Source organism: Fistularia commersonii, chromosome 16 (assembly GCF_037954325.1).
Source record: "Fistularia commersonii isolate RoL2024-O1a breed Wild chromosome 16, RoL_Fcom_v1.0, whole genome shotgun sequence".
Classification (NCBI taxonomy): Eukaryota; Metazoa; Chordata; class Actinopteri; order Syngnathiformes; family Fistulariidae; genus Fistularia; species Fistularia commersonii.
The window spans coordinates 8,882,802-8,902,096 of NC_141299.1; the positions used below are offsets into that span (position 1 = coordinate 8,882,802).

General features: G+C 38.4%; 2 protein-coding genes across 5 annotated transcripts; both read right to left on the reverse strand.

Moving 5' to 3' along the window:
* Positions 1–3,578: 3,578 nt before the first annotated feature.
* Positions 3,579–9,748, reverse strand: LOC147225810 (AN1-type zinc finger protein 5). Of its 2 annotated transcripts, XM_086161250.1 has the most exons (7): positions 9,551–9,685; positions 9,137–9,254; positions 8,120–8,319; positions 7,685–7,796; positions 7,327–7,454; positions 5,960–6,067; positions 3,579–4,290 (listed from the first exon to the last, which is right to left on the reverse strand). In XM_086161250.1, exons 3-7 carry the CDS (start codon positions 8,277–8,279, stop codon positions 4,142–4,144), a joined length of 657 nt encoding a protein of 218 aa, XP_086017376.1. In that variant the 5' UTR covers positions 8,280–8,319; positions 9,137–9,254; positions 9,551–9,685; the 3' UTR covers positions 3,579–4,141. The 2 variants fall into 2 exon arrangements, with proteins under 2 accessions (XP_086017376.1, XP_086017377.1); XM_086161251.1 differs by lacking the exon at positions 9,137–9,254 and having other exon boundaries at positions 9,551–9,748.
* A 132-nt stretch (positions 9,749–9,880) lies between these two features.
* On the reverse strand, positions 9,881–18,848 carry plin3 (perilipin 3). Of its 3 annotated transcripts, XM_086161248.1 has the most exons (9): positions 18,712–18,848; positions 14,434–14,526; positions 14,228–14,260; positions 14,065–14,158; positions 13,523–13,605; positions 12,758–12,989; positions 11,582–11,913; positions 10,844–11,062; positions 9,881–10,464 (listed from the first exon to the last, which is right to left on the reverse strand). In XM_086161248.1, the coding sequence occupies exons 2-9, from the start codon at positions 14,503–14,505 to the stop codon at positions 10,330–10,332; spliced, it is 1,200 nt and encodes a 399-aa protein (XP_086017374.1). In that variant the 5' UTR covers positions 14,506–14,526; positions 18,712–18,848; the 3' UTR covers positions 9,881–10,329. The 3 variants fall into 3 exon arrangements, with proteins under 3 accessions (XP_086017374.1, XP_086017372.1, XP_086017373.1); XM_086161246.1 differs by having other exon boundaries at positions 14,065–14,260; XM_086161247.1 differs by having other exon boundaries at positions 14,065–14,260; positions 14,434–14,510; positions 18,712–18,834.
* Positions 18,849–19,295: the final 447 nt, after the last annotated feature.

Here is a 19,295-nt window from a genome sequence, read left to right on the forward strand (position 1 = left end):
CCTGGCTTGTAGATCTGGATTAGCAGATAGAGCTTAATAAATGATGGAATCATTGTATATCCACATTTGCGACTCTTCTGCGCAGGAAGGGGTCACTGAAGAATTTTTGTTCTCTGAAAGAGGGCTGAGCAAAAGCCATTGTAGGGACAGTGAAGTGTCTGACCCAATTTGTATAGGGAGTGACAGCTCTATAGAGGGAAAACTTAGGGAGGTCATGCCCCATTGATCAGGCACTAAGTTGTGCCAGACAATGTGTCTGAGAGCATAAAATATGACATTATACTTTATTTATAACCTAGGGCAATTTCACAAAGTGCTTTGAGTCACAAAGGACATGGAAATAAAAACTTCCTGGGAAAACCAAAAAAGTTGCAAGATATCCACTTTGCAAATAAAAGAAAGTTTTTTAATAATTAATGGAGAAACAAGTTGTGAGGTTTTCAAAGCTGATGATCAAGGTGGACACATTCGATCACAGAGTAGACCAACTGAAGACTACCAATAATCCTGATGACTCTTCTGCAATATTTACATATTCTAAATTTACAGTATTCCCCAGCCTTATAATGTCAAGAATGGCTCGAAAACAAGTACTTGGGCACTTGTACATATAATTAAGGCTGAAAGAATCTTGGTTTACTGTCAAGATAAAATGTGAATAAATTTGTAGGGTGGCTGTTCCTGCTGCACGACACTGCATCCCAAAATGTTGGCCATAGCGTGATAATGTATTCCTTTGAAGAATAAAAAAAAGGACAAAATGCACATATAATTTAAAATAAACTTTGTGATTTTATTGTTTTGTACTTACTTTTACACATCATACAATCCTAAATCTTTAAAAGAAAAACAAAATAAAAAGATATCTGGTGGTGTTTCTGGGGAACTGGAGTGCCAAGGGACCAGAACTACAGCTCTGAGAACATTGTAGATTTCATTTCATGTCCTTCAAACTCATTATCAAAATAAAACAACACCTCTTCATTTGCCTTTAGTTGTGTAGTAAAACAGGAATCAATCCAGCTTCATCACAACAGACAGCTTGATCAATATGGTCCATCAAACCAATGTGTGGTGAAGAAGACAATGACTGCAAAAGTTGTGCTGAAAAGAGGATTAAAGGAGCAACAAAACTAAAGAAATTTCAAGTACTGAAAATATTGATATTGTTTAATTATACTTGCCCTCATTGCTGGTGTAAGGTCCATCGTCACAAACCGATAAGTTTAAATTATCCAATTTTCAATTTTTGTTCATGAAACTGACTTCCATCCTCTGCCCAAAGACATGATCAATGTCAAGGTTATGATTAAGTTTGATAACGACATAAGGGCTTTTGGTGTGAATTATGTTGGTTTACATTCAACTTGCTTTTGTATCTCAAAAACACAGAGTGTGGTAAAAGAGGACAACAGAATACAGCAAGTGTAAACCTTGAAATCCACAGCATTTACATAGCATAACAATCATTCTGAGATAAGGACAATTTCTTTCAACATGTTACCCGGCAGATAGAAATAAGGGAAGAGTAATTTTGTTGTCAGTGGAGTAGGTAAGCTTGGAGGTTGTGTTCCCATGAAAATACAGCTCAGATGCAAGACAGCTGATTCACCATCATCACATTTCGTCAAAAATGACATTTTTTGCTTTGCTTAGAAGTATTTATCAATCATTATGAAGTTTAATTTTCCATAGGTGAGGGAGGAGGAGGGGGACATGACACCTCAGTCAGGGGCTCAGATGACCAGCCAGTACCAGCATTCAGTCTGTACACATGTCCTTCAGACTTAACTTTTTGGGAACATTGGCGTTTACCACTATCTCTTCAAAGAAACCAGAGCTAAATTCAGCTGGTCCCGCACCAAATGCAGAGAATACATTCTGCACTGGCTTACTTCAGAAATGCATTTTCAGCAAATTCGTTGCATCTTTTCCTACAACTCTTTCATAAATACTTAATGATCAAGACTAAGCAACATTTACAAGGTGAACTTGATAATGACAAGCTAAAACTTGAAATGCCCCTCTCCATCTAACAGGGGGCTTTTGTGATGTCACTATGCTATGAATAGAGTATTTACCAGGATAACAAGTGCATTGGGATAGTTTTTAATTCAACAAGGTTAACAAAGCTTAGTGGGGCTTGTAAAAAAAATCTGACTAGATTTGTAAAATAAGGGCCATTTGGCCAACGGGATTCTGTGGTGGTAAAGCCAGTTCATGACGACACTTTGGACATTACAGGGCCAGATGATGTGCTAACTGAGGTTTAAATAAAAAAGGTGAAAAAAAAGAGGTGGGGGTCTGTACCATTTGTGGCACTTGGAAAAAAAAAATATGCGAAGCACTTTTATACACAAGAGTACAAATCTTCAACTTGGTCCCCCACCTTAATTACCAGGCAAAAATCTACATTAAGGTTATACTTAGGTTATGAATAAGAACCATATGATATTTACATTTGGAAAAACAACAAAGTAGAGTCCTTGAGGAGCCAGCCATGCATTGTGCTACTGCTGTGTGGCTTTTTAGACATTCCAGCTTCAATTCAAATTGAGCAGTCAGCTACAAAAGAGTAACTCATATGTTCGACTGCACACATGCATATTAGTTTGATCTCCCTAGAAGAAGCAAGCTAGAGGCGGTCTTCTATTGAAGACCTCGTCTGGATACGAGCACACTTTAAAAGCACATCACGCAACTCTTTAACATTGCGACAATCTTTACTTAAGCTGAGCAGAGGGCATGTCAATATATAGACTAACTGCAACCCAGGTCAGTTTTCATTCAGCATGTCTCAGTGGTCTGCTGGTGGTTGGAGAAACATGGAGCTTCACCCGGGCTCCACAAAATTAAAAAAAAGGCATTCGAGAAGAATAGGATGCCTCTTTAACACCTCACCATACACTCATTTGGGGCTTTTCTTGAGAGCCTGCAATCAAAATCAAGTATAAACGGCACGTGACCCATATGCTGAACAAAACCGAGTAGGTGTGGCACATGACTTTGTGCTTTGCAGTTGACACAATGTGTTTTGTGCTTAATTTCCAAATCCAAAATAATAGCATTTTTTTTGCACAATCATCATTTTAACGGCTTAACTGGACTCTACTCCATCACATCAGAGCTTGTATATTTTTTTCTACAATGGTTATATAATCAAAATGGAATTAAATATAATTGAATAGGTTAAGTGCAAATCTTAATGATTTGCTGACACACGCCACCAATCCTCCAGCACAGACCAACCAAATGATAAAAAATAAATAGAATGCAATCACACAGTTCAAGCTAACTACAATATATTAATATAGATCTTTCTGATGTCATACGCTCATTAAAACAGAAAAAAAAAACACAAAGAATTCAATCACTCAATTAAGTCAAGGTTCTCACTTTGCCCTCCCTACCCTCCTGTTCCCCCTCCAATACAACGACTGTTCATGCACCCAAAATCACTATGATAAGTCAATATATCAAAGAGAAACATTTCTGGAAAATGCTGAGACTTTGGAGTTCAAACAGTGGTGACCCATCAAGTATGGAGAAGAGCTGAGGGGAAAAAAAGCCAATTTAATAAGAAGTTGACATCATTTTTATTCTGGGAGAAAAAAAAATTAGAGCCCTTAAAAGGTCTTGCCATTACAGATGCTATCTCCCAGTTAATATTTTGCAAAATGTGAATCTAAAATTGACATCTGTGTCATGATCCAGGCTGTGACACATTCCTCAACAGTTCACCCCATCTCATTTTAAATGCATCACAGGGATTGTATAAAAAAAAACAAACCCACGCAGTCCCCCAAGATGAGAAACAAAAAGGGGTCAAATCAAATGCCTTCCCTCCCCACAGCAACACTCATGTCCAACTATCCCCTACTGCTCTCTCCCCAGCTCTCAAGCAAATATGCTCACACGCTTCCCCACTCACACACGCAACACAGACACTCAGCTGCAAACAGTCACTAGGAGAGAGAGGGAGATACTTGTAAGGAAGGCATCTGGACAGTGGTCTTGATGGCATCACCCCACCCCTCTGACACTACCACGAACGAATGAAGCCATGATACCAGTTGTTTTCATCCAAGTAGCCATTGTTCAAATTCACACAGTCAGAAAGACTTGTGGTTTCACTGAGTCCTCATAACTTCTGTATTTTTTCAGCCACCACAATAGGATTCTCCTTACGTATGCGGGCTGCAGCTGCACTCCGGTAATCATATGGGCAGTCGTGCTTGTCAGAGTAACGATGAATGGCACAGAACAAGTTGCCACAGCGGCAGTCAAAACCTTGAGCAAAGAGAAGTAAACCAAATCAGTCACATATGAGCCTTTTAATACAAACATGTAATGAGGGAACGTGACATTAATTCTTTAATTAAAAGACAAGAATTGCAACACTAGCTCAGGGGATGGGGGGGGGGGGTCAAACTATGGAAATCTGGTACAACTCTGAGTACATTCAGACTGAAAGGTAAAACCTTAGAAAGCACAATGTACAATAAGAGTATCTCTTTCACACAAGATTTAACAGGCCCTTCAGAGAACATCATCTACCTGGCTTCATACAGTTCAATTAGGTGATATGAAGGTTTTGGGTCAAGTCTAGAACACAAGTAAAATTGTTCGGTGTCATATAACCCCCAGAGAATGTACTATGGCAAAAAAAGGACAGACCATCTGAACACTGAAAAATGCCTTGTACTGTGAAATGCAACATTAACCTGTCTTGTACTGTATTGTGCATATGAGTTCAGATATGTGACTCCCATTAGTCTGTAAACCAGGGGATAAGCTATTTAACAAAAAAATGACAGCCATTGCAAAGCAGACAAAAATGCTTCTCACGGCTCTGTGTACAGGTAAACCTTTTATGTAGCCATTGCCATCCACTGAGCTAAGCATGGGTAAGATCAAATTAAGGTTATTTGCTGTATTCATGTAGAAATGCTGATTCTGTAAAAATTCCAGAGGCTGTGGTATAATGACTAAAGAATACTATAACGACACCCTCTTAAAATAATCGCCTAAGTCATTTTTTACAAAAATGTTTTTTTTGCCTAAATCATCACCTCATGATGCTAACCACCTCTGGCAAAATTGCCTACATCCTCAGTTAAACAGATTGTGCCATTCTACCCCTTTAGTAGATATTGCCTATGTCAAGAGTGGTTCAAATGGTTCAGTTTTTTGTGTTTCCTGAAAAATCTGAAAAAATGACTTAAGCGATCATTTTAAGAGGGTGATGATGAGCAACTGTTATGGTGATTATTAACTGTGTCAGATGAGGAATGGAAATTAACAAGGAATGATCTGCCTCTTCTTGGGGGAACATTATAAATGTAAAGGAATAAGTGGATTTCATTCAACAAGGAGGCCAATTGCTTTTGGAATAAGGTCACAAACTACACAGTTGTATGAAACGTTGAAGGGCTGGAGCTGTCCTTGCTGACAGTGTGATATATATATAAACGCACGCACGCACGCACGCACGCACGCACGCACGCACGCACGCACGCACGCACGCACGCACGCACGCACGCACGCACGCACACACACTTTCCTTTTTTGCAAAAAGTTTGTTTCTTTCACATGAAGAAACAGCAAGTGTTATTTGTTTCACTGTTCTATCACCATTATCTGACTTCAGGGCTGTGTCCTCTGCCTTTCATGTGGAAAAAAGCATGATGTTTAAGCCACAGGATGGAGTGTGTCGATTGCCCAGGCTCCAAAAGAAAAGGCAAAATGCAACTGTAAAGCAGCTTACGACAATCCAAGTGGGGAGAAACCAAATGTTTTTAGCAAGCAAACATAACTCTTTAAATGTGAGTGATATGTTTTACTTAGGATATATTTTAACGCACCAATAAAAAAATTACACAAATATGAATTAGGTTAATTAAACTATGTGAACATTTCAGAATTTTCAGGGTGGAAAAACAACTGTAGGATCACTCACCAGTGAGGCCCACTTTCTTTCGGCAAGAAAAGCAGCGGTTCTTTTTCTTGTTTTTATCAGGAGTTTGATCACCATCAGACGAAGCCTGTGCTGCTTCTCCTACTGGCTCTGTTGAGGAAACAACCAATTACAAAAACACATTTGAATAGAAAGGACGGGATTTACATGTATCAAATTGCCAAGTTTACACTAGGGGTGTTAACCATCGATATTAATTCAAACTACCATAGTTTTATATATGAGCATAAAAATTCTAATACATTTATGGTTTGTGCCTAGCTACTGTACTGAAATGGTTCCATGCCTGGAGCCAAACAAATGTAGGTCAAGGTAATCAAACAACCTTATGATGAAAATCTAAGAGGACACAGCGGCAAGAAGAGTGATGTGCAATACGTTTCATCTAAAAACTCCTTCACCGATTTTCCTCAGAACATAGTATATAGGTACTGCGTTGCATGACCGTAGCCATTAACACATTCAGTATATTTGGCACTATCTATAGCTGTCAATTGCAAGCTTAAGCCATCAGAGCCACTGAGAGGTTTAACAAAATAAACATTTACTGACATAAGATATCCATTTCTGTCACAAATCTCTGTCTTGCACATGACATTATGCAATCACTTCTTACAAGGCAAAATAATTAAAAAGACTTGTGTGGAGCTTCTTCTAATAATGATCTTTTGATGAGTGGCCATCTGTGGCTGCCCTGTCATGTAGTATGAAAACCTCAATGACTTTGTGGTCCATTTAATAGAGACAATTGTCACAGGATGTAAATGGGAGTTGATAGATCAAAAATGATTGACACAGTCCCACAAACACAAATGCCATTACAATTTGAATTGACTATGGTACAAGTTATCCTGCATAATGTTGTAGGAACACTCAAAAATGCATGACGTGAACTTTCTACCAGGACTAAGACAATGTTTGTGTACTGGAACAGCAAAATCTAGCAGTAGAATCTGAGACGACTTGGCAAACATACGTTGTCACATTAAAGGGTCTTAAACCAACACTGAGTGAAGCAACAATTAGTCTGCATTCTATAGGAAACCAAAGTCAGGTCGATGAGGTCAAACAAAACTGATTAAGTATTCATTATGTACATTTTTTTGTGAGGTTCAAGTAATGGGTAGCTTCAAACAGATACAGCTTCTCATACTACAAACTTTTGAGTTCTTTTCTGCAATCATTTTCTAAATCAACATGTACTTCTACATTTACCTGACTATTTTTGTGTCAGTAAGTGAAATGAGATCAATACTTATTGAATTTTGACCTAAGCAAAGATTTATACCTCAATTTCACATAAGGGTAGAGATGGTTTGGGGAAAAAACATAGTTTTGTGTATTCTTACCAGTACTGTTGGTGGTGCCCTCCTCTTCTCCTTCATCAACATCTGCTCGATCAGAATCAGTAGTCCCTGAATCCTGGGAGATGCTCATAGCAGTCATTTGTTGAGTTACTGGACTGGGAGAACTGGGACTAAAAAAAAAAAATACAAATTCAAACACAACATTTAAATGTATTCACTGATAAATTTATTTTCTGCAGTATTGATGAAAAGAATGTCTGAAAAACATCTAGATAACTTTCTTAATGTTAGAAATAGTGGAAAAGCTCTCATTGGCCAGCAGAGGGAAAGTTGAGCAAACAGAATATGCCCTCTTAAGCGGTCTTCATTTGACAGTAGTACATGGTTTTATAAGACTGACCTAGATGTTTGTTCCTCAGGTGGGGTCCCTGCCAACTCTATGATGGGCTCTGAGGTTGTGCTCTCCACAATGACACCACTTGATCCTGGTGATCCTGATGGCGATGTAGCTGCTGTGTGGAGACAGACAAACCTGGCAGCATGAACAACAGAGGATCGTAACATTGCGGCACTAAATACAGAAAGCTTTCCATTTGTTTTTTCAACTTGAGGTTGAATATTCTTCCTTTAAGATTGGACTTCAATGAACCGACAGACTGAGATAGAACTCTTTGTTTTTTGAATATAAAGTGAAGGCAGCTCCACTGCTACCTGTTCTCCAATCCCTTTTAGCAATTGAGTGACACTTGAAATGTATGTATAGTCACTCTACCCTTATGTCACAGCCATGAATGCCTCTTGCTTCTAACGGGCAATGTCTCCCCCATCTTCCTACCTTTCTCTCCTGGGGGGCTGGATCGCCCCCCTCCCTGTTGTCTCTGCAGGTGTTCCTTGTAGCAGACCGAGCACATACCATTGGTGCGGGGGTTACCATAGAAACCGCATCCCATAGTGCAAAGCATTGGCACCTGCGTCTGATTGGTCTCCTGAGCCATGCTCTGACAGAGGGGGTAAGGGGGATGGGAGAGGATATTCCTGAAAATGGGGTTGCAGAGATTAGTCAAAATGACAACCAGTCCCATTTGATTATATTTGATGTTTGAGCTAAAAGAGTTTGGAGACGGGATTTGGAGCACAAGAGTTGGAGCAAGCAGTAAGTAGAGCTTGTTTGTATCCAACTAACAGAAGTTGAAATAACGGTCAATCAAACCTCAACCCCAACGTTCAAACTGTGATGTATATGACAGCATGTCATGATAAATATAAATACAAGTGGTAAATAGCACAAGTATTCAAAGTTCATCTACTCATATTGATAAAACTACAGAGTTGATTTGTTTTAGACATAATTTCTGAGGCTGTGGTTTTGTGATTTAGTTGTAATAATACTGATTTCTTGTACTGATATAGTTCTCATTTGTTTATCTATTTTGTTGATCAAATGAATTGATAAAGTGTATGAATAAATGGAAGACTGGGCGTTTAATGTCACTTAATACTTAACGGCTGCAGGTGACAATATTTCATTTTTCAAAAGTCTGTGACGGACATAAAGCCATGAATGAAAAACTCCGAACTGCAATGAAAACAAAAAGGTAAAGAACTCTTTGGTATTGTCACAGATACTTCTAGATACGCTAACAGCAATGGGGACATTAACTTAGCTCATGTTAGGCTGACGTTGAGGTCTTTCCACCTCCCAAGAGTCGTCAGTCGTGATAAAGTTAAGCAAAACATTCACAAATTGTCAATGTGTCTTCGCGAAGTCTTCTTAAGCGACATTCGAAAAATACAAAAATTACGCAAAAGGACGGCAAAACTAGGAAGCTCACAATTAAGACGGGCAACTTACTGTTGAATGCCACTAATTCGAGTTTGGCCGCAGCAGGAAACAATTGGCGTCCTATGCTTGCATAGCTCAAAGCAAACACTGAAACGTTAGCAAACTGCCTCGCTGGATTAGTATGACTCTACACTCCAGTGGAAAACAAAGAAAAAAAAATCCGGTTAGTAACTCACTTTCACGATGAAAAAACAGAAAATGTGATGTACAGACCCATTAATGACAAACTGTAATTAATCTTTTTGTTTTAAATCGAATATACGCTAGTGGTAGCGGGCTAACGTTAGCTGAAGTGCTAGCTTAATCAGCCAACCCCCCCCCCCCCCCCAGAAAACAGTGGGAACCCCGACAGGGGCCCGGCTGCTTTAAAACAGGTTCCACAAAAAAGAACTCTCTCAAAGCGATTTGGGATGACGAGATTACCTGAGCCTCAAGGTACCGGGGGTTGTCGACGACCTTGCGCTTCAGATCGGTAGAAGTTGTGTCCCGAGTAGAGCGAGCGGCCTCCTATCCAGCGGCAGCTCCCGACATTCGAAACAACGACCATGACGTCACCCTCTGCCTCGTTCTGCCTTCAGTCAGACGGCAAACACCGCCAAGGCCACCATCCCCAAAATCCAAACACGAGTTCACCCCAGAAGACGAATAGGAGGCTTACACTACTTAATAACATGACACCTCATTTCGTACTAAAGCGTTTCATTAAGCTTAACAGGGCTAAAACAGTCATTGAAAGTCAAGCTGCAATTATAAGCTGTTAAATTCTTTATTACAATTTTACATACCAAATACATGTATGACTGTGTCCTCTATTTCACAAGTTGAACTTGACCATATTATTTGACATGCAACGTAATTTTGGCACAAGTATAACAAGGATTTCGGTGATTTGGATTTCAAAACAGGTGTGCAGATAGAGATTAATCATTAAGTAGGCATGAATATAATGTATCTATTTCATGAAAAAGATATTAGGTAAAAAATTCCGAATAGCATTCTCTATGGCAAAAGTTAAAACAATTGGGTCACTAAATTAATGTACACACTGTATCATTCAGTCACTTAAGTGCAATGTGCAGTATTTGGCCTTGTTGGAGAAATGTGGCTAATACACAACATAACATTTTTAAAGGCTCTCGGTAGATCAGTCATTTTCTTGTCTCACCACATGTAAATGATCTTTACTGAGAATTGCTTCACTGTTATGGTGAAGCCGGCTTCATCTCCACATCTGCCTCTCGCTTCTCAAATATCTGAGGGGCAAATGGTCCGACCAGCCAGTTGAGAGGTGTGTTGTTGTATAAATACCCCATGACACCATCCAGAGAGTGCTGAACCTGAGAACAATAACACAAATGTGTTGCATTTGATATTTTGTCATTATGATGATTGTAATCAAGATAAATATTTTGTTTCAGATATATGCTTTATGTAAGGCTAATTGGAATCTGGGGTCCCATTTCCTCATTATAACATACAACATAACCTTCGTCGCCCTCATTTTATGAATCCATATAAATGTCTTTTTCCCAAGATGGGATGCTTGGTCATGTTTAGCATGAAGCAGTGTGACCATATTCAATTCTCTTTCCATGAGCCACAAGTGTTAATGGTCAGGAAATTGTGGAACTCACTGGGGTGAAAAGGTAAAGGTAAAAATAAAGTAATACAATACGTTTAGTAATAGTGCAAATGCCTTTCTGAAGCAATTAGTACTTGAGTTGATTGCTGACGGATCCAATCCAAAAGGTGGGGTGTGAGGATGCTTGTTTTCTCCAGAGAAGAGTGCAGCTCATCAGCTGACTGTCTTGCATTTGACAGCTGTTCCTGAACAGCTCCTGGCAAACCTTGGGCACTTGACACTACATTGGAGCATGCTGACCGCAACTGGTCACTCAAGGCATGTACCATAGAGTGGACCTGCCATTCCAGCTGCTGTGAATGGACAGAAGAAATAAATATCCATGAATATAACATATCTTTGAGAGTATCATCCCGTCAAAATTTCAGACATACACAAATCTTGACAACACACTGTAATAAGCCTCCTCTTTTTACATCATGGGGGTTCTTATATCAGGGGTCATTATTTCTCATCATCAACATAGAAAGTACTCAGGCAGTGTTATTTATCCAAGCACTACAATGACTAGGAGAGCTAAATAAGCTAAATAAAGAAGTCACTTCCATTTTCTCGACAGATAGTGTTACCGTTTTACACCTTATGACTTAAATAGGTATGGTAATTTGTCAAATTCCTTCTCTAAAATGGTCAGTAAGGCTTGAAAATTTGGACAATTGGCAATATGCAATTTTATGTTGAAACACATTAATTATTCATCAAGACCATTACAAATCTTGCAATAATGACTACAATACCATTTGTAAATTGATTATTTCATCTTCATGCAAGTGAGGAGTATATTATCAAAAACTAAATGCCTTATATCAGACCTCTGTCTGATCTTTGGTTCCATCTGTCTCAGTCTTTCCAGCTTCAGGCTGCTTTTGCTGCCACTCTGTCCAGCGCTGCTGAAGTTGCTCTGACGCTCCTGTTTTCTGGTTGCTGGTGGTACCCGCATCAGCACGGGTGTACTCTAGTAAGTCTAGTGTACTGATGATCTGAGCCACAGCAGAATGCACAACATCCCTGGCATGCCTTGCCCGAACCAGTGACTGCTGTAGTGCTAGCTCCTGTACCTTGGCGGAGAGCTTTCCTAGACGTACAAAATAACTGGGACTTGCTGATGAGGTCATTTCATTTGTTGCAGGTTCAGCCAAAGCAGCTGAAAAACAGATAATTGCATTTATTTTCAGAGGCGGGTTCTGTGATGGGGTTATCTTAAACTTGAAATATGTGTCTTGAGAAATTACATAAATACAACTAAACATCTGCAGTAAGACTTTCAAAAAAGGAAATGGTTTTGCAAAGTCTTAAAAAAATTTCAAGTTCAGTTTTGTAAATACAGGTTAGGAGGCAAAAGACTTTACCCGCTGTAACAATCAAACTGCATTGTTTTCATATGAAGGATCAGAGAAGATGACAACCTTTACAGCCCATATTGGCATATGGCATGTTACTCCAAGAACATTACATCACTACGGCAGGTGTAAAGAGCTGTGTGCTGGCGACTGTAGGTAGTTTACTGGCCAAATTAACAGATGGCAGATTCATTGGGATGCCTCGTTGCTATGAATAGTGTCAACCATTCATGTGTTTAGCGCTTCAGCCTATTGTAATGACAAATATACACTGGTTAATTCACACTGGATGTCACACAAAGCTGGCATGTAAAATTGCCTCTTTTTAGTATGAAATTTGACCAGATTTCAGTAATGCAGGTCAATTTATGAAAAAAATCAGTAATTATAATACAGATATTTTGGAAGTTAACGCTTAACTTTTCACACCAATTTCTTATCATCATCACAATAAAATATCCCTTTTATGTACTTAAAAACCTGACTGGTTAGTCATGGCCAATACTTCATTGCAACAGGTGTTCCTTCATTGTCTCTAGTTCATATGATCCGACTGTCAAAATGTATTTATGGTGGTCGTATGCTTGGATTTCTTCACAGGGTTTTGACGCACTGATTACGGTTTCCACATTTAGAGCAGCTACTGACCTAGTTCTCTCTCAGAAAGTGGCAGGTTCTGGTCAACCCATTCTTCTGATGTGCTGAGGGCCAGCCCCATCCCACTGCTGACCATCTGCCCCATAGTTGTGTTCATGACGGTGCTGACACCTCCACTGACGGCTGCCTTGGTCCGCTCAACACCACCCATCACAGCCCCTACCAAAGCATTTTTGGCCCCTGCCACCGATTGGCAGACCATGCCAACAGTCTCTGACACCACCTAAGGAAGAAAGATTAGACAGTATGTCATGCTAGGCAAGTACTGTAACGAGGAACTGTTAAATTTTAGATCTGACAGGAGCTACTGATTATTCAAGAGACACCAAGGTGAGAAAGGAAAAGAATCAAGTCCCCCATTGTCCTATCATGAATGATCAAAATAGTAATTGTCATGATACATATTTCACAACAAGGAAATTTATATTCCTATTTGACATGGGTCTTTGAATCCATATTATATTTACAGTCACATTATGTGTTCATTTATTTTGAAATGTAGCTTGTTAAACTATTTTTTTTGCCTTATGATACAAGATTATGGAAAGATTAAAATTCTATTTTCCTGCTAGTGACCACTGTTTTTGCAAGTTAAAACAGGGGGTTTTGCTATGAAAAGAACAACAGTGTAATGAATATTAAGTATCAAAACACACAGACAATACAGTAGATAAGAAATGGAGCATCATAAGAGATAAAGCACGATAAAGAGAGAATAAAATGTTTGCCTGACAGAAGGCTATGTTTCTGTCTGACCTTGTCTACAGGCTGTTGAAGAATAGGGAGCTTCTCTTCCATCTTATCCAAACCTTTCATGGCATACTCATTCACTGTAGCAACTGAAGCAAGAGCAGTTGGTAGAGTAATAAAATGTTTAGCTCATGCCAAAATACTGTAACAAATCAATGATTAATTGCAATAAAAATACAAAGCCAGTGAATATATTGGGGTACAAAGATTTGGTACAACAATTTGAATGGTTTATAAAGATTAGAAACCTCTCATACAAGAATCACACATTGTGCTATGGTAAGGAAGATAACTAAAGTCTTCAGATATTTTATCCAAAAACTAACAAGGCACAATAGCCCTATGTTGTCATAATTTTAGAAGATCTTTTTCCACACACGACATCCTTTTTTTAAACACCATTGTCACTTTAATTGATTTATTTTAATAGTTTCTTTGGATCTATATTCTGTGTATATGTATATGCCTGTACGGTGTCCTTGAGTGTTTGATAAGGCACCTCAAATAAAGTTTATTATTATTATGTTACATAGCAAAGTGAGACCTACTCTGCGGCTCAATAATGTCAAGAAGAGGTTTGGAGCCGGTAGAAGCAGCTGCTCCAAGTGTCCGAACACCACTCTCTGCTGCATCCATCACTCCCTTCAACAAAGGCACACTGTCTTTGGTGCTACTGTAGGCACTGGAAACAGCCCCACAAGCTGAACTGACCAGGGGCAAGTTGCTCACTCGGGATACGACAGTCTGGGGAAGAGAAAAAAAAAGAATGACACCATGTGAATCAAGAAACATAACCTTAAACCATTAAAAGTGGACAGTAATATCACATATTACTGGTGACATTGTGAGAATAATATGAGTTAATTATATACTCTGGTTCTGTAACAGGTAAAAATTTGGGTCACAATGCTCCTCACCAGCTCATCTTCTTGCGCTGGTTCTGCTGTTGCTGCTCCTCCAGTCTCATTAGTCTTCCTGGGGTCTGCCATTGTGACTGCAATATTCAATATCTAGCATGGATTAAAGAGAGTACGAAGAATAGGCTTGCTTCATGCTGGTTTTAGTATTAACGATGAAATATGTCTTCCAAAGCTGCTTTAACTTATCCAATAGTGTCTCGTTAATTTGGAAATGGTATTGCTATCCTGTCACACAGCAAAGGCAGAGAGGCAAGTCAACAAACTTCAATTCATTTGTCAACATTATGATGCAATGAGAGTGTAACCTTGCATAAACAAATACATTGGTGCAGCAAATAAACAAAAGGAGAATTCTTGTCAAGATTTTCTTAGAACTGAAGAAGCCTCTTGGATGAGGGGTGAAACATCTTCAAAGAGAAGAAATTCGAGTGTAGTTGCCGCACCAAGAAGATTTCAACAAGAATTCCCCGTGACCTGGATGCCTGAGAACCTCCACAGACAAACAAAAGGAGACCATTTACGATGTCTAAAAAAAAGGTAATAATATGAATAATCTACTCATTAACATACTGGAAAAAGTAAATATTGGACACTGGATGAAATAATGAAGTCGCCAGTCAAAGTAGCAAATAAGAAAAAATATTTAGTTAATTGAGATGTTCAATATCTTATCTATATTTGAATAATACATTCATAAATACTCCTACAGGTATCTTTTCTTTGTTTAGAATGGAACAATACTGAAATAGTTGAAGTCTGAAACGCATATTATTTCACTCTGACTAAGCCATCAGCAATAGCAATATTGATTATCGAATATCATATCCAGAACTGTGTAATATTAGTTGATTATCCTACTTTGTCTTCTTAAACAGCTATATTCTTATAGCTCAAGTTGCTGCAAACAAACCCTGCTGGCCAAGAAAAATAAAAAAAACAATACAGAGTAAGCATTCATGTAAACATTGAAAGGTCAAGGCTCCCACAACGAGATATTTATTGTTGTTGTCAGTGTTCACCAAGTACCGAATCATGCAGGATGTCTATTAAACAGTATGTCTTATCCCAGAAATGTGCACGTTATTATTTTTCAGTAACTCATTGGAGTATATCACAGAATGATTATTTGCTATTGTTTGATAGTATGTCCTATCCTAGAAAGTGGGATGTAATTATTTTTCAGTAATTCACTGGAGTATATCACAAAATGATTATTGGCTATTGTTTGAATACCAGAAATGCACAACCATTTAATGGTCCAACAGCTAATCTCTTCTAAATCAAATTTGAGGGAATGAGGATGTAGCATCCATAATTAGATACCCTGCATTCATGCAGCTCTACAGTGTGTCCAGGTTTGGGGCTGAAATTCAAAAGAAAGAGATGCAGAGAAGGAAAGAAAGAGGCACAAAAGCTGAATAAGATGCATGTGTCCCTCCTCCCTCTGGTACTGATAACATGTGGAAGCCATCTGTCAATTCTAACAGGTGGCACAGAGACACTTGTAGAGTTCTTGGTCTTGCAAAGCATTGTTAACATTCATTTAATATGCCACAAATGCATGAGGTGGATAAACAGCCTGCAGAAAGTGTTGAAGTAGATTATGCAATACATATAATTGTAAAGATGCCAGAGACGAACGTGACGTCTAACTGAAGCAACGCAGTTCTTAAAGAAACAGTCTGAATGAAAAACTGCTATTTTGAGGGACTATGGTATTGGGAGACATCCATTTGGATTCTGTTGCAACATTTGGATTGTGCAACATTTTTCTAGTGCAATCGATTAGTTCATTATGATCTTTATTGCTCAACAAAGTCCAACGAATTCTGATAACTTTTAAGATAATTTTCAGTAACCATTCAACAGTTCAGGAAGACACGAGTTATAATGTATATAGCCTCAGCTAATAATAATCTTTCTGATAAATTAAAAAGGAAACTACAACAAAAAACTACCTGTTGTACCTTTCTTTCATGCTAAGATTATTCAATAAAAGTTGTTTGAAAGCCCAACAAAATACTGTACGGAAGAGAGTGAGCTGTTTTTATTACTTGGGAGGTTAAACATTTGTTTGGGTTTGGCATTAATGTGTCCAGTAGGAACAGCTCTATGGTGAATTGTAAATTAGTTCACATCCGCAGGAGACTACCTCAAAGATACCTTTCAAAGCACTATGTGAAGTTCAATTTATTCACTTTCTAAATAGACATTATCTTGTAGATCAAATTTTAAAATGTCATATTAACCCTATGAATTTTGTAATGATTTCAAGTGGCTAAGGCTGGCATAAAGCTTACACTGTGCAGCAAGACAGTATCTATATCATTAATAATTTTAATGTGCCTGTAACCAGGCACTTCAGATTGACAGTATATTTAAGTTGAAATTAAAAAATGTGGATGTTAAAATCTAAATTAGGTCTAAGTAGAAAGGGTTTGGCATTGAATGTTGACTGACCCTAAAACAAAGAGACAAGGTAAGTGATTGGGATCAAATATCGGGTACATCAGCATGTTTTTTTAAATAGACAAACAGCAACTGAGAGCACCGAGACATGGTAGTGCGTCTACTGTGCCAAGTCAGACATTTAAGGAGCAAGAATTCAAATTAGGCTAGTTCTAATCCATCAAAGGGTCAAGGCAAATCCAATCAGCCAAGTTTTTTTGTCACACTTATAATGTATCTTCTACTTTTTCAAACAATCTGATATCAATATTGATTTTATATACATTGTAACGATAGGAGTAACTACTCGGATCTCTGCTAAAATCTGTATGCAAAAGGCTTAAACAGAGTGAATACTTTAACTTGGTCCAGTCACCTCTCAATGTTGTCTGAATGACTGAATTGCAGTGTATTCTGCATTAATTTTTACTTGTACTAATTGGATCATCGAGGTCTGTCAATATCAGGTCCAAGGTGACAGTGTTGGTGGTGACAAAGTTCAGTGAGATCACCGATTGTCAGCTGACTTTGACAGACTCTGTTGTTCTATATACTAATTGTTGAATTGCGGTGCTGGAATTTAGCTGAAAATGCTTTACAGTAAACATTGAAAACATTAAATTATAAAGTTAAAAGAATGCATTTTCACCATTTAAATACAAAAACTAGATTACATAATGATTTGTATCAGCCTATCCTGCAATGTCAGACATGCTTTCTTATGTCTTACTTTTGCCAGGTCCGGTTTTGTCATGCATTTGCAGACACTTACCCACAGCACAATGCAACCCCTTCAGTCAACTGCCTTTTAAATAGAGTGCCGTTTATTCATAGGACACAACTGATTTGGTTACACATCTACCTTCTCAAGGGGTGAAAAAACCTACCCAATTTTACAATTCTGCCACTTACCTATCTGTGTTCAGCAGAAAGTAGTTATTCTAATCAGGCCTGATAGCCAGATATCATAATAATATTAAAAACTTATCAATACCACGTGCAGTGGCCAATACAATATTCCACCACAAGCTGTACAGCAAGATGCAAAGATGTTCACCAACCACTGAGAGCTGACCATCAGCTGACCCTTGAGCCTGTGTGTGGGAGGTTTGAAACATGTTTAAAACTGACAGAATGAACCAAAGCCCCCTATTTATAACCTTCAATCTTATTTTCTTTGAACATTGAATCTCATTTGAAAAGCATTTTCTCTGTTCCGGTACACTTTCATGTCATCAGTCCATATTTACCCAACTAATCAAAACTACTCATACTACATCTGCATCAAGAGGGAGATAGAAGGTGGAGGTTACTTGTTACAAGTTCTCAAGTGAAAAAGGCTCGGTAGCCACTGACTTTGCATACTTAATTGCATTACAAATTATGTTAGTTTTCAGTCATGGGAGAGATATGTAATTCAGTAAATTTCAGCCGCAGTCCTTTTTTACACAACAAACCGCCTTACACTGCTAAGAGGTAGATTTCATCATTGCTAAACTCACAGGGACTGCCATTTGGCTGCATGTGACGGATTATTAGCTACGCAGCAGCTGTCAATTTGTCCAGGTTTATTGCGGATGAACTTTGCCCCACATGAATAGTAGCTGTCAACGAAAAAAAAACTGAAAATAAATTTTTGGTTATCCGTGTTAACTTCTTCTTCCATCACTTCTCGTCAGAATTAACCACTCCCTGCTGTTATTGGCTCTATAGAGGTCTCGTCAGTAATAACATAATGCTCGTTAGCTTAGCAAAGCCTCTGACCGTGAAGCTGATGTGATGTCTAGGTTTAAAAAATAGAATAATACTATAAAATGATCGACCAACCTTACAGCTGTTTCTCCTCTGCTGTTGTGGAACCGGCAGTGCAGAATTTTAAAAAATAACTGGACTACTCTTTTGGTGACCACAGCCTGTGTGTGTGTGTGTGAGTGTGTGTGTCTGCTTGTGTGCAATGGTGAAAGTGCAAGTCGGGACAGGAACGAAGTGTGTCAGACTGTCGAATGTACTTTTAACCAATTGAATCTCACCATGCAAAAATAGCGGAAGTGAAGTACAAAATACTCTGGCCTATTCTGACACATGGTTCTGCTGTTGTACATCAACTACGAGGTGATCGAACCATCGGATGTTACCAATCATGGGTTTACCAATAAAATGTGACGGACTAAGTGGCGTATTTGTAGCCTCTTACTAGAAATAAATACCTTTTCAATATCAAATTGCTGAATAAAACGACTGTTCTTTATGCCCTCTATTCTTAATTGTAATAGTTAAATGTTATTTATCAACGCTTACATATATGCTATACACATGTTTGGAGATTTAAACACAATTTATGGATTATTTTGTTTTGTTTTTGGTAATGTTTACATAAACCAAGTTAAACAAGCAGTAATTTCATTGATAAC